This window comes from Somniosus microcephalus, chromosome 13, assembly GCF_052327205.1.
Source record: "Somniosus microcephalus isolate GS21.2 chromosome 13, FLI_Smic_1.0, whole genome shotgun sequence".
Taxonomy (NCBI): Eukaryota; Metazoa; Chordata; class Chondrichthyes; order Squaliformes; family Somniosidae; genus Somniosus; species Somniosus microcephalus.
Window position 1 is genome coordinate 195,248,633 of NC_140999.1, and position 19,316 is coordinate 195,267,948.

Here is a 19,316-nt window from a genome sequence, read left to right on the forward strand (position 1 = left end):
GGGCAGAGCTGGAAAAGTTGGTTCATTTTTATACAATGAAGCCCTGCCCAAGTGGTGTGACGGTGCATTTACAAGTGATTCACATTATCACACATGTTCAAAATACAGAACCAGGCTGGTCCTAGACTGCAAACCGTGTTCTACAGTGAGGGAGCTGACATATAGGATAACACCGTGTCCGTTATAATAAAGCAGTCTGTGTGTTGTGAAAGTTCGATAATAAGCGATTCTAAACAGTTGAGAAGAATATCCTCCAGGATGAGTTTCCGCTCATCTCTTACTCCTGAGTATTCATCTCAAAACTAAAAGTCTGTGTGCATTGGAATATTTTTATCCTTCATGTTTCCCTTTGATTTTCTCCCTTTCTCCCCTGACAGCGTGCTGGGATATCAGTCCACAGCACTGGCTGACTCCAGCACCTCATCCAAGTGGTCAGTTCCTCACGTGTGAGCCTAGACAGTGACAGCAGGCAATTTGACAATAGGAGGCATCACAGTCGAGCTTAATCACGTCCTGACCCAACGCCATTTCCACAAGCAGTCACCAGGCTAACAATGGAAAGCTGAAATCTCGCTTAATTTCCCTTCGCCACTGGTCTGGGGGCACTGGGCCACCTCTAGATCCCTAATACTGTCCTGGCTTAGATCACTAAACTCAGCATAGAGCACGAGTCAATCTGGCACCTTCCTGCTCTGTATTGGCTCAGTTATACTGAGCGACTGAGGGAGCCATGTGTCTGTGAGTGCGTAAGTGTAAGTGAGTGTGTCTGTGCCTGCGTGAGTGTGTGTGTGTGTGAGTGCGTGTGTGTAAGTGAGTGTGTCTGTGCCTGTGTGAGTGCGTGTGTGTGTGAGTGCGTGTGTGTAAGTGAGTGTGTCTGTGCCTGTGTGAGTGCGTGTGTCTGTGAGTGTGTCTGTTTGTGTCTGAGTGCGTAAGTGTAAGTGAGTGTGTCTGTGCCTGTGTGAGTGCGTGTGTGTGTGAGTGTGTCTGTTTGTGTCTGAGTGCGTAAGTGTAAGTGAGTGTGTCTGTGCCTGTGTGAGTGTGTGTGTGTGTGAGTGTGTCTGTTTGTGTCTGTGAGTGCGTAAGTGTAAGTGAGTGTGTCTGTGCCTGTGTGAGTGTGTGTGGGTGTCTGTTTGTGTCTGTGAGTGTGTAAGTGTAAGTGAGTGTGTCTGTGCCTGTGTGAGTGTGTGTGTGTGAGTGTGTCTGTTTGTGTCTGTGAGTGCGTAAGTGTAAGTGAGTGTGTCTGTGCCTGTGTGAGTGTGTGTGAGTGTGTCTGTTTGTGTCTGTGAGTGTGTAAGTGAGTGTGTCTGTGCCTGTGTGAGTGCGTGTGTGTGTGAGTGCGTGTGTGTGAGCGTGTCTGTTTGTGTGTGTAAGTGTGAGTGTGAGTGTGTGTATCTGTGCCTGTGTGAGTGTGTGTGTGGGTGTCTGTCAGTTTGTGTGTGTAAGTATGAGTGTGTGTCTGTGCCTGTGTGAGTATGTGTGTCTGTGTGTGTGTAAGTGTGTGTGTGTGTGTGTGTGTGTATAAGTGTGAGCATGTGTGTCTGTGTGTGTGTAAGTGTGAATGTGTGTGTGAATGTGTAAATGTAAGTACAGTCATAGGCCTAAAAATTTGGTTGCATTGTGCCTCCCATTAGCGCCCTAAGAGGGTTAGGGTTAGGGTTAACGGGGCGCAAAGCAACTAGTGCCCGGGCGTGGCACTGCCAACGCCTCTCGCGAAATTCAGCGGGAGGTTAGCGGCGGCGGTAACCGTTAGCGCCCAGCGGCACTGCGCCGCTGGCGATGACGTTATAGCCATGCACAGTGCCCCGCTTGCGCCCCAGCCACGATCTTCGGTAGCGCCCCCTGATTTACCACCGGACGCTATGTCCGACGGGGTCAGGGAGGCCTACCTGCGGCCGGGGCGGCGCAAATTAAAGGGAAGGTGGCGGGTGGCCATTTTTGTTGCTGGCCGCCTGCCAGCACCTGCCCCCGTTGCCGTCCCCGGCCTCCTGATCCGCCCCCCCCCGTGGAGTGCCGGCTGCGCTCCGTGAGCCCGGCACTTCTCTTGAGCGCCGGGCTCTTTTGCCGGCACTCCGACCCCTGGTGGCCCAGCTGGGCCCCGGGTCGCGCTGCGCCAGGCCCCTCCCCTTTAAGAAGGGAAGGAAGGCCTGCAGTACCGCAGCACGATGTGCCACAGCGCCGCGGTATTCACTCACAGCGCCCCAAGAGGGAGGCGGGGCACTTCCAGTATCACCCTGCTTCCCTCTTAGGGCGCGACCGATGAATTTTGGCTGCGGGTGAGCTAATTTTTTCGGGGTGCTAAAAGTAGCGCCCCGGCGAAGTTAGCGCCACAAAGAGGGTGTGACTCCATTTTTCCCCTATAGAGTCATAACGGCACAGAAGGAGGCCGTTCAGCCCATCGAGTCCGTGCCGGCTCTCTGTAGAGCAATCCAGTCAGTCCCATTCCCCCGCTCTATCCCCGTAGCCCTGCAAGTTTATTTCCCTCAAGTGCCTATCCAGTCTCCCCTTGAAAACATTGAGTGTCTCCGCTTCCACCACTTCCGTCGGCAGCGAGTTCCAAGTCCTCACCACTCGCTGTGTAAAAAAGTTTTTCCTCACATCCCCCCTGTATCTCTTGCCCAAAACCTTAAATCTGTGTCCCCTAGTCCTTGTACCATCAACTAGTGGGAACGGCCTTCCCCCATGTAGTCTATCCAAACCCGTCATAATCTTGTACACCTCTATCAAATCACCCCTCAACCTCCTTTGCTCTAATGAAAACAAATCCAGCTTCTCCAACCTGACCTTGTAGCTAAGATCCCCCATCCCCGGAACCATTCTGGTAAATCTCCTCTGCACCCTCTCAAGGGCCTTCACATCCTTCCTAAAGTGTGGTGACCAGAACTGGACGCAATACTCCAGTTGTGGCCTAACCAGCGCTTTATAAAGGTTCAGTGTAAGTTCTCTACTTCTGTACTCAATACCTCTATTTATGAAGCCCAGGATCCCATATGCTTTGTTAACCACTCTCTCAATATGTCCTGCCACCTTCAGGGACCTATGCACATTAACTCCCAGGTCCCTCTGTCCCTGCACACTCTTTAAAACTGTGCCATTAAGTGTATATTGCCTCTCCCTGTTCCTTCTGCCAAAATGCATCACCTCATACTTCTCTGTATTAAATTCCATCTGCCACTTGTCTGCCCATTCTGCTAGTCTTTCTATGTCCTGTTGCAGTCGATTGGTATCATCATCATTGTTTGCCACACCCCCAAGCTGGTGTCATCTGCAAATTTTGAAATTGTATTCCAATATCCAGGTCATTTATATATATATCAAAAAAAAACAGTGGCCCCAGCACTGACCCTTGGGGAACACCACTGTCTACCATCCTCCAGTCTGAAAAACAGCCATTTACCACAACTCGCTGTTTTCTGTCCTTAAGCCAATTCCTTATCCAAACTGCCACTGACCCACCTATTCCATGAGCCTCAATTTTGTTAACCAGCCTTCTATGTATGTGTGTGTAACTGTGAGTGTGTGTGTGTGTAAGTGTGTGAGTGTGTGTGTGAGTGTGTGTAAGTGTGTGTGTGTGAATGTGTGTGTAAGTGCAAGTGTGTGTGTAAGTATGAGTGTGTGTAAGTGTGTGTAGGTGTGAGTGTGTGTAGGTGTGAGTGTGTGCATGCCTGTGTGAGATTGTGTGTGTGTGTAAGTGTGAGTGTGTGTGTGTATATGTGTGTGTAATATTTTAATTGTTATTCATAAGTGATTGTTTTTAACCTCATCCTGACATTCTGATTGAAGCTGCCATTTCAGGGGTCAATCACGGTGACTATGAGTAGCCTTTGTACTGCTTGCTTCACTAACCCAGCGCTCATTGCACTCCTCCAAAATATGTTGAATATGGAAGCTTTTCTCTCTCGTCATTTTCCCTCCTCCCTCCCTTGGGGAAGCATCTGTCCTTAATACCATCCCAAAACAGCATGACACAGAGGAGGTGCCTGGCTACACGACACGTGGGTGTGTAAACCTCGGGACAGACTCACATCTCCCCCCCGTCCCCCACACACACACACACCCCCCACACCCCCCGCCCCGCTCCTCCCTGCCCCCCTCACCCCCCCGACCTCCCCCACCCCACACACACCCCCCTCTCACCCACACACCCCACATACACACCCCCACCCTCCCACACACCCCCGCCCCCCACTCCCCCTCCATCCCCCACACACCCCCCCGCCCCACACACACACACCACCCCCTCAACCCCCGACCCCCCCATCCCCGCCACACACACACCCTCCCACCCACCCCCCCGTCCCCCACCCCCCCTCCGTCCCCCACACACACCCACCCCCCACACACCCCCCTGTCCCGCTCGCCCCTGCCCCCTCACCCCTCCGACCCCCCCACCCCACTCCACACACACCCCCCCACCTGCCCACCCCCCCTCCGTCCCCCACACACCCCCCACCTGCCCACCCCCCCCCGTCCCCCACACACCCCCCCGCCCCACACCCCCCTCCCCACACGCACCCACACACACACACAGCCTCCTTCTCAATTAATAACCTGTGAATCAAATTTGTCAGTTTAAAATAAATGATGTGATGGAGCCTAACAGTTGTCAAAGGGTTAATCTGGGTGTTTTAAATCCGCATTGCTTATCTTTGCACCCTGAGCAGCCCCTGATACACTAAACCAGGCTGACACCTTATTTTGACAATCCTGGCAGAATGAAAGTACAGGCTTGCAGGATACAATTAACTGCAATAAAGATATATTTTTCTCCTCTCTCAGTGCTTTAGCTGCATGTTAATCCATGTTTACGCTCTTGAAATGACTGGATTTATATCCATATAATGAAGGAACAAAGCTGGAACACGGGGCCCAGTATTCAGGAAATAGAGACTTGGCACACTCGGTGATGGCACATTTTCTGTGGGTAAACAGTATTGTTTTTGTTATTCTGTAGATAGGCACACTTGAATTTACCATAAAATAACAGATTAAAGCCCGTCTGGAGACCAGCAAACCACCGTGGACCAGAGCGAGCTTCAACCCACTCCAGCCATCAGCCAGAGAAACAGACAATCCGCAAATACATCGAAAAAAACTATCTTATCGTTGGCTTTTCTTATTACTCCGAAAGAAAACTGAAAACTTCAACAAATGGTACGAGCATTGCTACTTTGTGTGGTGGGACTTCAGTGTACAGATATAGAGGAAACAGCTGGAAGAAATTATATACAGGCACAGTGGCACAGACACACACAGACACAGACACAGACACACACAGACACTCACAGTCACACACAGACACACACAGACACTCACAGACACACACAGACACAGACACAGACAGACACACACACACAGACACAGACACTCACAGGCAGACACAGACACACACAGACACACACAGACACACACAGACACAGACACTCACAGACACACACAGACACAGACACTCACAGACACACACAGACACACACACACACACACACACACACAGACACACACAGACACACACAGACACAGACACACACAGACACACACAGACACAGACACAGTCACACACAGACACAGACACTCACAGGCACACACAGACACACACAGACACAGACACACACAGACACACACAGACACAGACACTCACAGACACACACAGACACAGACACACACACACAGACACACACACAGACACACACAGACACACACAGACACACACAGACAGACACAGACACACACAGACACACACACACACACACAGTCACACACAGACACAGACACACAGACACACACAGACAGACACACAGTCACACACAGACACACACAGACAGACACTCACAGACACACACAGACACACACACACAGACACTCACAGACACACACATACACAGACACACACACACAGACACACACAGACACAGACACTCACAGACACACACAGACACAGTCACACACACACACACACTCACAGACACACACAGACACACACACACACACAGACACACACACACACAGACACACACAAACACACACACACAGACACAGACACACACACACAGGCACACACACACAGACACAGACACTCACAGGCAGACACAGACACACACAGACACACACAGACACAGACACTCACAGACACACACAGACACAGACACTCACAGACACACACAGACACACACACACACACAGACACACACACACACACAGACACACACAGACACACACAGACACAGACACACACAGACACACACAGACACAGACACAGTCACACACAGACACAGACACTCACAGGCACACACAGACACACACAGACACAGACACACACAGACACACACAGACACAGACACTCACAGACACACACAGACACAGACACACACACACAGACACACACACAGACACACACAGACACACACAGACACACACAGACAGACACAGACAGACACAGACACACACACACACACAGTCACACACAGACACAGACACACAGACACACACAGACAGACACACACAGTCACACACAGACACACACAGACAGACACTCACAGACACACACAGACACACACACACAGACACTCACAGACACACACATACACAGACACACACACACAGACACACACAGACACAGACACTCACAGACACACACAGACACAGTCACACACACACACACACTCACAGACACACACAGACACACACACACACACAGACACACACACACACAGACACACACAAACACACACACACAGACACAGACACACACACACAGGCACACACAAACACACACACACAGACACACACACACAGGCACACACAAACACACACACAGACACACACACACACTTACAGACGCACACACACACACGGACAGACACACACATACACACACATACATAGACACACAGACACACACATACACACACATATACAGACACACAGACACACATACACACAGATACACACATACACAGACACACACATATACACACAGACACACACATACACACACAGACACACACACACAGACACTCACAAACACACACAGACAGACACAGACACACACAGACACACACAAACACACATACACAGACACACACAGACACAAACACACACACAGACACACACTTACAGACGCACACAAACACACACACACGGACACAGACACACACATACACACACAGACACACACATAGACACACAGACACACACATATACAGACACACACAGACACACACATACACACACAGATACACACATACACAGACACACACAGACACACATATACACACACAGACACAGACACACACATACACACACAGACACACACAGACACAGACACTCACAGACACACACACAGAGACACTCACAAACACACACAGACACACACATACACACACAGACACACACACACAGTCACTCACAGACACACATACAGGCACACACACAGACACACACAGACACACACACAGGCACACACAGACACTCACAGACACATCACACACACAAACACACGCACATACATACATCACACACACACACAGGCACACACACACACAAATACACACAGGCACACAAAAATACACACAAACACACACACAGACACACACACGCAGACACACACACAGACACACACACAAACACACACACAAACACACATAAACACACACACAAACACACACAAACACACACACAGACACACACACAAACACACACACAAACACACACACAGACACACACACAAACACACACAAACACACACAAACACACACACACACACAAACACACACACAAACACACACACAGCCACACAGACACACACACAAACACACACACAGACACAGACACAAACACACACACAGCCACACACACAGCCACACAGCCACACACACAAACACACACACACACTCACACATTCACACACACACAGAAAACCGCACTGTAATCAGGAATCCTGCTGTCACATTGTAGAGCTTCTACAGAATTAGAACTGAAAAATGCAAAAACAAACAGCAGCACGGGTCTCGATTTGTATCAGGACGTCCTGTGCTTTGGTCACTTTCATAAGACCTCAGTTCCAGTGCTGTGTGTCATATTGGGCCCATGCTACAGGAAGGATATTGAGGCTTTAGAGGTTCACTAGGGTGCTGTCTGGGTTGAGCAAATTCAAATACGAAGAATGACTTGAAAAATTGGGGCTTTTTTTGTGAGAACTGCACGGATTATGGGGCGGTGTTTAACATTTTGAAAGGATGGGGCAAGGTAGATAGAAGCAGACTGTCTCCAGTAGTTGAGGGTCTAGAACGAGGGGACACAGATAGAAGATTAAATGTAAGAGATTTAGAACAGAGGGCAGGAGCAATTCCTTCACTCAGAGAGTTGTGAGGCTGTGGGATTCACTCCCAGGGTAAGTGGCTGAGGCAGAAACTGTGTCAACATTGAAGATTAGATTGGAGAGGAGGATGAAAGAAATGCGGTTGATGGGATATGAGAACAGGAAGGGTAAATGTGATTAGAAATACTTCTTCCAGTGGAGGGTAAAGGCCAGCATGGACTGAATGGGCCGAATGGCCTGTTTCTGTCTTCTATGTATTGCCTCGGCTCCATTAAGATCCTAAATTCCTCTTATTTCCCATTTAGATTCCACTTGCTGTGTTGAAGCCAGCTTCCCATGCTGCCAGGACTGCCCAGTTTTTACAGTGGATTCAGCAATGGCACACGTCTGCACGTGAAGTTGCTTAGAAATGAAACTGCCGGTGGATCCCGATCGCAGCTAGTACAGAATTCACAAACGTAGCTTTGCCATCCTGGCCACTGCCTTTGCTATTGAGGGGAAGCTTTGTACAGCCTACCTGCAATCAGAATCGCGGTGGCACAGCTGGTCCAAGTGCCAGGGGCAGCAGACATTTATCTTGGTAACACTCCGGCAACGCCTCAATTTTAAAATTCTCATCCTTGTTTTCAAATCCCTCCATGGCCTCGCCCCCTCCCTATCTCTGTAACCTCCTCCAGCCCTACAACCCTCCGAGATCTCTGCACTCCTCCAATTCTAGCCTCTTGCCCATCCCTGATTTTCATCGCTCCACCATTGGCGGCCGTGCCTTCAGCAGCTTAGGCTCTGGAATTCCCTCCCTAAACTTCACCTCTCTCTCCTCCTTTAAGACGCTCCTTAAAACCTACCATTTTGACCAACCTTATTATCACCTATCCTAATATCTTATTATGTTGCTTGGTGTCAAATTGTGCCTGATAACGCTCCTGGGACACGCCGGGATGTTTTACTATGTTAAAGTGTAAATGGTCATTTATCTCTGCTGCTTGTGGGGCCTTATTGTTTGCAAATTGGCTGCTGTGTTTCTCTTATTAATTCTCGAGACACGGGTGTCACCAGCGAGGCCGGCCTTTATTGCCCATCCCTAGTTGCCCTTGAGAAGGTGGTGGTGAGCCGCCTTCTTGAACCGCTGCAGTCCGTGTGGTGAAGGTGCTCCCACAGTGCCGTTAGGGAGGGAGTTCCAGGATTTTGACCCAGCGACGATGAAGGAACGGCTGATATATTTCCAAGTCAGGATGTTGTGTGACTTGGAGGGAAACTTGGAGGTGATGCACCTGCTGCTCTTATCTTTACAAAACAACAGTGACTGCACTTTAAAACCAATCCATTGGCTGTGAAGAGTTTCGGGACGTCCTGAGGACATGAAAGGTACTATATAAATGCAAGTTCTTTCTTTCAAACGACAGCCATGTGAAATGAGTGGGATAGTAATGAAATTATCCAACCTGCTTGCTGCTGATAGCGGAGTGCCATTCAATACTCCAGAGCAATGAGGTGCTCTGATTAATGCTCAGTCAGAACTGGCTATTCTCTCAAGGTAAACAGAGTTCACTGGCTGAGAGTCTGGCTCTTTTGTATGATGATGGAGGAGCTGAAGGTCTCTGGGATGTGCGTTGCAGCCGGCACTGTACAAATCACGCTGCAGTGTAAATGGAGCAGATTCTGCAGTCACAAGAGATCTGGAGCAGAGTCCCTTCTGCTTGAAGTGGGTCCTTAATATCATCACAGCACCGACAGGCAGATTGTTGATACATAAACCCCATGAGAAATATTTCAATCCATCACACTGTAAAACATGCTATAATATATTTTATTTGGAAGTTTTGAAAGCAAGCTAGGATTGTGTGTTTTCAAATGTTGTACTGCTAAATCTTTCTGTTCTTTAGTTAACAGACTGCACTTCAAAAGGAGTTCATTGTATGAAATGTTTTGAGATGTTCTGTCTTGACAAGATATTGCATAATACAAGTGTTATTAATATTCAGAATGTTCTTTTTCTTGTGCCTAATTTCTGTTATGCCATCTACACGGACTGCAGCGGTTCAAGAAGGCGGCTCACCACCACCTTCTCAAGGACAACTAGGGGTGGGCAATAAATGCCGGCCTCGCCAGCGATGCCCACATCCCGTGAATGAATAAAAAAATATCCTGCTGAATAACAGACCTTTTTGCACCAAGCCCCTTTCATCCATCACCCCTGTACTCACTGACCTACATTAGCTCCCGGTCTCCAAACACCCGATTCTAAAATTCTCATCCCTCCAGGGCCTCGCCGCTCCCTATCTCTGTAACCTCCTCCAGCCCTACAACCATCCGGGATCTCTGCACTCCTCCAATTCTGGCCTCTTGTGCATCCGACTTCCTTCACCCCTCCATTGGCAGCTGTGCTTTAAGCTGCCTAGACCCTGAGCCCTGGATTTCCCTCCCTAAGCCTCTCCGCCACTCCACCTCTCTCCTCCTTACACCTACCTCTTCTATGACAGGCTCACTGTCCATTGTTCCTCTACTTGGCACATTTTCCATCAAATACAAAGGGGAGGAAGCGATGCTTCAGTTGTAGAGCGCTCTGGTCAGACCCCACCTGGAGTCACTGGGTTCAGTTCTGGGCCCCGCACCTCAGGAACGATCTATTGGCCTTGGAGGGGGGGCAGCGCAGATTCCCCAGAACAATACCGGGGCTAAAAGGGTTAAATTACGAGGACAGGTTGCACAGACTGGGCTTGTGTTCCAGTAAATTTCGGAGATTGAGAGGTGATCTGATCGAGGTGTTGAAAATGTTACGGGTTCGATAAGGTAGATAGAGAGAAACTATTTCCTCTGGTGGGGAATCAAGAACAACAATTTGCATTTATATAGCGCCTTTAACGTAGTAAAATGTCTCAAGAACAAAGGAACATAATCTTAAAATCAGAGCCAGGCAATTCATGAGTGAAATCAGGAAACGCTTTCTCACAAAGGGAGCTGGAAATCTGGAACTCTCGCCCCCAAAACGCTGTGGATGCAGGGGGTCAATTGGAGCTTTCAAGACTGAGCGATAGATTTTTGTTGGGTCAGGGGATCGAGGGATACGGAGCAAAGGCGGGTAAATGGGGTTGAGGTACAGATCAGACCTGATCTAACTGAATGGTGCAAAGGGCTCGAGGGGCTGAATGGCCTCCTGTTCCTATAGAAGTGCAGGCTGCTGTTGTTCTGATGGAGAGGCAGCAGCTTTTTTATGGAAGGAGGAGTTAAATGGATTCCCTGCTCACCATTTTGTGATCTTTTGTGAACTGGGCACAAACTGTTTCAGAAAGAAACTGGAAATGTCTCAAAGCCCTTCACACAATGAGTTACTTTTTTTTAATGTAGTGACTGCGACGTAGGAAAATGTGGCAGCCATTCTGCATAAACAATGCCTCAAAACAGAGAGGAGATGAATGAGCCCTGGACCTTATCTTGGTAATATTGGCTGTGGGTGGAATGTTGGCCAGGGCACATTGTAAAGCGAAATGGTTATTAATTTCTTTTGAGAAACGAGACTAGCTATTGAAATACAGAGTGAAATATAAATAGACAGACAGGTGCATCAACTGCAGTGACTGAGCGTGACATTCACTGCAGTATCATTAAGCTCACAAAAGTAAGTCATAAATGGGGTGGGGGAGGGGAGGACACTGCTTCACTGAAAAACAATTAAACTCTTTGGATTCTTGTGAATATTTTCTCTTTGATTTTGCAAATGTATCTTCCCAGTGCTGGGTTATTAATTTCTAATTTAATTTCCTTGCATCAGTAAGATCAGTTATAGATGACTTTGTTAAATCAGTCCAACTCATCAACCCTTCAGAATCGTACTCTCCTCACCCTGAGCGCTGGCTGACGTGCACAAAGTCCATGACTAACACGTCGTATATTTTCTTGCTTTTCTCTGTTTGCTGAAGGCATACCTCGTGAAGCTAAGACTAGGGCCACTGTTTACCCAGTCTCTGAGCCTCTCTGCTCATTGTTACACAGGCCCTCCTATAAAGCCAGCTGCTCAGGAGAACCTCCTCAATTCTGTTTGGCTTGTGAAAGCCGGACATTGGCTGTTCACTATTGAAAATCAAATTTGTTTTTGAGCCATAAACATGGGTTGACATCACCTCCTTGAATAACAATGACTTTCTGAGACAAAAAATGCATGGAAGCACTCATGCACATACACACAGACACAAGCACGCACGCACACACATACAGACAACGCATGCACACACAGACACACACATGCCTTACACACAAACAACCACATTCGCATATACACACACACACATACACACATAAACACACACAACCGCGCACACATACACGCACGCACATACACACAACTGCACAAGCACACGGATACACACGAGCATACAGACACACACACGGACACACACACAAGCACAAGTATAAAACACAACTCTCTGGTTGAGATAATCTGATTGTCTGTTTTGAACAGTCAGTTTATACAGCAGAACTGTTTCTAGGGCTGGTTGTCCCAAGATGTGCTGGGCTCCTATTGCTGTGGAATCCGTTCTGTTTAAAATATGAGGCGTATTCCACAGCAGCGACAACACAAAAACATATGCATCGTTTATTAAAAGGCGTGAACATGATTTTAATCTTCTGCCTGTAGACCTTCCCAAAGTGGAGCCATGAGCAGCCAGGAAACTGGCAGTCTGCAGCAACTCGGGCTGTGGAGGTCAGTGCAGGGGTTATCAATCCTCCAGGATTGCCCTGGGCGCCCCAGGAATTAAAGATTCATCTCCTACACACTACTGTGAACAACACCCGGGAGAAAAATCAATGGGCCAGTTAAAAAAATTGTTTCTTTTCATTTTCTTTGAACACTTTCATTTATTAGTTATTAAAATATTGGAAATGGGAAAAAAGACTGTTTGGCAACACTCAAGAATCATCCAATCGGGTGACAAAGAGTCTGTTCGCTTTCCGATTGGCTGTGGGAAGATGGTTTTGTTTCACTTGAAGCACTGGAGCTGCCCACACGGTTGCAATAGTTTTCATCAGTCCAACGCATTCCCATGCTCCATAATAAGAAAATAATGAGTTTGTATTGCTCAAGCAACACAGTCACGCCCTCAGCTGTTCCCCTGCGCCCACCTCTTGCATTAATACAAGAAAACATCTCGCAAATTTGAAATTGAACCAACGAGTATTCGGCATAGGAAGTGGTGATCCTGTGTGAGTGACAGAGTGTGCACTGTAGCACTCACAAAGCACTGACATTGCAGCAGCAAGTCTTTGCCAGGGAGCAACTTCTGTTGGCCAACATCTAACAATTTAAACAAAAACACAACACAACAAAAGACTAGCAGGCCCCACTTGCCTTTGAATTTCCAGAAATGTCCCTGTATTTTCCCTGGTTGTCCTCTACCTGGGACTGGTAGGGCTTTTTCCGATGTGTAGCCCATGCAGTGCCCCTGATTCGGGCTGCCTCGAGAAACACATGACACACGTGTAGAAATATACTTCACACATCTGCCTCAGAAAGATCATTGCAGCTGCTGTTATTGGCACAAGAATATCTGCTGCATTTACTTTACACATCTAAGTCCTGCAAGCTCCACTCTGTATGGAAACTGCAGCTTCTGCAAATTGCCTGCATTTCCTTGTGCACATGCATCCACACACAAATATCCACACAGAAATATCCACACAGAAATATCCACAAATATCCACACAGAAATATCCACACAGAAATATCCACACAGAAATATCCACAAATATCCACACACAAATATCCACACAGAAATATCCACACAGAAATATCAACAAATATCCACACAGAAATATCCACAAATATCCACACAGAAATATCCACAAATATCCACACAGAAATATCCACAAATATCCACACAGAAATATCCACACAGAAATATCCACACAGAAATATCCACAAATATCCAGACAAATATCCACATAGAAATATCCACAAATATCCACACACAAATATCCACACACAAATATCCACACGCAGATATCCGCACGCAGATATCCACATGTATCTTTGCATGTAATTATGCATCCATGTGCTTCCCGCATGCACGTGTATCCACATGCACTCCTGCACTTGCAATTATGCACGCACTGTTATGTAGTCATTCATGCATGTGCTCACACATTCATACATGTACACATATAAACAGGTGCGTGGACAAATGCTTCCATTGCCACTGTTGGTATATGGAGTGTGTCTGTGTACAAACACTCCTACATTACCCAGGGCCATCTCCCAAAGGCAGATTTGAAACTGCAGCTTAATTACAATCCGTGCTCCGCCGATCAAAGGCTCCACCTGCAGAGGTTTGTGTTTTTTCATTGTTCGCAATGAGTTGGAAAAACAATAAATACTTTGAAACTGTGTTTAGCATCTTAGTTACAATTGGCTATTTAAACTTCACAATTATAGTTGCTGTGGCTTGTCAATGACAGCAGCTTGGTTTGGAGAATGAGACCACAGGTTGAACCTTGTCATCAAACTGCCATCTCCAGTTGCAGCCTACAGTACAAGTCCATTATCACAGTGCAGTTATTATTCCTAGTGTCAACAGGACACAGAAGAAAAATAATATTTGCCACCACAGTGATGTAGCCGTGTTGCTGACTGCTCCCCGTCTGCCTTTTTTTGATTTGATTTTCACTGTTACACTTGGTGTGACATCCTGAAAGTGTGTGTGCGCGGGGGACATTTCACCTGTCCCCTAACACAGACCACGCCTGGCCCCCTCCCCCAAGCCGCTCAGCACCTCGCTCCAATGTCTGGCATCGTGGAAATGGGACATGTGACTGATTGGCACCAACAGTCCTCAATGCCAATAACGGTGCCAACTCTACAGTTGTGCACAGGTTGCAGCAATGGCAACAGTAAATGTGACTTAGCTGGGTTTACCATGCGTTGCTGCACAGTTCACACACATACAGACACACTGTGCCTATCACACACTACATATCACACACATAGACACACTGTGCCTATCACACACCACATATCACACACACACTGTGCCTATCACACACACACTGTGCCTATCACACACACACTGTGCCTATCACACACCACATATCACACACATAGACACACTGTGCCTATCACACACACACTGTGCCTATCACACACATACAGACACACTGTGCTTATCACACACATACAGACACACTGTGCCTATCACACACATACAGACACACTGTGCCTATCACACACTACATATCACACACATAGACACACTGTGCCTATCACACACATACAGACACACTGTGCCTATCACACACTACATATCACACACATACAGACACACTGTGCCTATCACACACTACATATCACACACATAGACACACTGTGCCTATCACACACACACTGTGCCTATCACACACATAGACACACTGTGCCTATCACACACCACATATCACACACATAGACACACTGTGCCTATCACACACTACATATCACACACATAGACACAGTGCCTATCACGCACTACATATCACACACATAGACACACTGTGCCTATCACACACTACATATCACACACATAGACACACTGTGCCTATCACACACACACTGTGCCTATCACACACACACTGTGCCTATCACACACTACATATCACACACATAGACACACTGTGCCTATCACACACCACATATCACACACTACATATCACACACATAGACACACTGTGCCTATCACACACTACATATCACACACATAGACACACTGTGCCTATCACACACACACTGTGCCTATCACACACCACATATCACACACATAGACACACTGTGCCTATCACACACTACATATCACACATACAGCCACACTGTGCCTAATACACGCATATTATGCACATGCGAGGTGCAGACACAGGACCATCGGCACCAGGACAGCCGCCACAGCACTTGCAGCATTTAAACTCTGCCCCAGACTCGGGGCGCCTGTATTTTCGCACAGGTAACTCGGTCCACCCAGGCTCCTTTTGCCTTTCCTCCGACATCTCTTCCCCTCCCCAGAAAGTTTATGTTGTTGTTGCTTTAAAGTCAAGAACAAAAACAACCATCTCCTGCCCAACAGTGTCAAATTACTTTCGGCCAGAGCCACATGTAAAGCACTTGGCAGGACTGTGCTGATTAATATCACAAATCTCTTTACATCGCAATGTATTAGAAGTGCTGTTGTATCCCCGTGCGCTTGGTGCCGAGAACAAAGCTGATCACACGCTCGCTCTCGCCATCCGTCACATTCTGCTACAAACAGCTGCTGAAGACAATGATTATTTTTTAAAAATCCCTCCTAATTTGTTGCTTATTGATCCGGTTATTCTTCATAAAACAGATCCGTTTACAAACAAGCTTTCATCCTCTCCTGCAATACCATTTCATCATATATTTTACCGGGATAGTTTTTTCTTAAACTGACCCCATCATTGTCCACACAGCGCCGGCACTGAAAGGGAAAAATCCCTGCGTAGAGGCAAATATGCGAAAGGAAACGGTGAGAGTCAGACAGACTCCACTGTCGAATTCACAACACAAATCGCAGTGAAATAACTGGTGCAACTCTGCTACTTACTAGAAACGCTGTGGAGATCAGTTGCTGATAGGATTTTCCCCAGTGAATAAAAGAGGCCGCTTTCTAAGTTGCACTGACGGTAGTGAGTGCAGTGAAAGCCTCACAGGGTCCGGCTCATCGCTGCTGTGTTATTAACACAGTGCAGGAGGAGGGCCCGAGTTAACAGGCTGGAGACACTACTGCCCGCACCAACAACAAGTTTGTAAACAGAAATGCCCACACACGCACTCAAACACACAGAAACACACACACAAAAACACACACACACAGAAACACTCACTCACACACAGACACACACAGAAACACACACAGACAGAAGCACTCAAACACACACAGACACACACACACACACACAGAAACACTCAAACACTCACACATAGACACACACTCAAACACCCACACACACAAAAACACAAACACACACACAAAACACACACTCACACAAACACTCTCACACACACACTCACAAACACACATACACACAAACATAGACACACAGCATACACAATTTCTCTGTATAAAGCTACAAGCCAAGTTCTCTAAGCTAGTAAACCTCCTGGTAAATGCACAGCTCCAGGACAAACACATTCACAGTATGAGAAGAGAACAAGAGGTAAGAAGTTGAAATGACAATGCCTTTTTACCTTATTGCAGTAATAATGTTCCAGGCATGAGGCAGAGCCCAGGCAGGTCGGGTCAGCAGGTAAGGCACCCACCGTTGCTGGGGCTGTGGGATAAAATCTCACATCCATCTTTCAGTGGCCGCAACGCCAAGCGCATGGAATCAGATTTTTAATTATTATTCTCACTCTCCCTCGCTCGGTGTCTCTCTCTGTCTCTATTGTTGGATGGAACAAAAAAAAAGAGAGAATGGGGTAAGACTCAATTCATCCTTGTCTCATATCCGTTTGTGGTCTGCAATAGTTCAGCCTTCATGCAAGACACAGATGCACACTTTGAACAGTCTTGCCATAATCAGCTCAGGAAAGTGGCACACAAAAAGTCTCAGATAGCAGACAAGCTAAGCAAGCAAACTGTTGCAAGAAAATGATGATGGGTTTTTTTCCTTCTGGGTCCCCGTGTCTGTTTTCTTTGTCTTTCTGTCTGTATCTCTCACACACTCCCTCTTTCTCTGTCTCAGTTTCTTTCTCTGCTGTCTGTTCTCAGCATGCCTGAGAGTGTTTACCCATGCGTTTAAGCTGAGGGTATCATTTGCTAGCTTTCTCCACATTGAAAGCCAAGCGACCTCTGCTGATAATAGAAGGGATATGGATGAGTGGGGGAGGGGAATATCTCAGGCTATACTGCACTTCAGATGAGGGAGTCTGATAAAATTGCAGCCCCTGACTGCACCAACACACATCAGAGACGGCAAAGAGTTTCAAATCGCCTTCTGTTGGTCCCACTAGAATGTATCAGTAAATTCGAGTCCCTGGTTTCTTTTTTTTTAAACTGGGATTGGAAAACCGATCAGGAAAAAATAATAGAAAGGCTGAGTGTTTCCTGGTTGAAAGCACTAGGACAATGTCAAAGCATTCCTCTCAGCCCATTAAAGGTCTAGAATCTACATGTATAACAAGCGGGCAAAATGTGTAGCACACATCCTTACAACACGCAACGCCCAAATTCTTTGAGAAGTTAATGTGTGTGAAATAAAGATTCTGAGCTTTTGGTGTTACTCGTTGTAAAGCAACAAGAGAAAGACTGAGAGTGGCGGCGCGCATCATTCTCAAAGTTTTTAATTTAACAGGCAAGGGCTTAACTTAGGAAAAAAACAACCACATTTGAAGTAGCTCAGCTGATGCAGACTGTGTGGAATATTTGCTGCAGTTTGCTGCGGGGAAACAAAGCGAGATTCCCAACAGGAATACCAAACACGCCACACGAGAACATTGTGCAATCCTGAAGGAAGGAGAATAACAAACGAGGGTATCACCAGGATTGTCAATGTACACAATGCCAGGAAAAGCCTGGATGAAATATTTAGACAGGATTTGGTTTTTTGTCCTGTGAGGGACACCATACTTGTGCTGAGTGTGGGGGAAGGGTAGCTTGAGGAGTGAGAGTCAATGAGTTGTTGATAACAGACAGTTTTAGACTGTAAGGTACAAACACTACACTGTGGCTGGATATCTTGAATAATAAAATGACTATGGGGCGTTGGGGTAAGCCCACACTTATTTGTGTTTTTAATAAATCATTTATCTTTACTTGGGTTATTCAGGTTAGATTTACATATCATAAAATATACCAATATGTGACGGTACAATTGGTGCATATGTTGCACCTTCATGCATGTTTTTAAAGTCCAATAAATCTAGGGGCGCTGTTTATACACCAGTGTGCACACACCCCACATTTCACTCTTGCCTGTCCAATTTCAGGCTGGGCAGTCTGATTATTTCGCCAGCTGTCCAGAAATT

The 19,316-nt window shown here is 47.0% G+C and overlaps 1 protein-coding gene across 9 annotated transcripts in view; it reads right to left on the minus strand.

Annotated features, from left to right (window-relative positions):
- tox2 (TOX high mobility group box family member 2) overlaps positions 1-18,147 on the minus strand; it is a 293,416-nt gene extending 275,269 nt beyond the window's left edge. For 2 of the 9 annotated variants that reach the window (XR_015080694.1, XM_086005920.1), the window contains exon 1: positions 17,538-18,139. Coding sequence is in view for 5 of the 9 variants with exons in the window: in XM_086005920.1 (XP_085862046.1) it covers positions 17,538-17,645 (108 nt within the window). In the remaining 4 variants the exon portion in view is untranslated. Of the gene's footprint in view, positions 1-16,893; positions 17,281-17,537 lie in introns of those variants that run through there. The other 7 variants (XM_086005921.1, XM_086005924.1, XM_086005925.1 and 4 more) reach the window with 6 other exon arrangements.
- Positions 18,148-19,316: the final 1,169 nt, after the last annotated feature.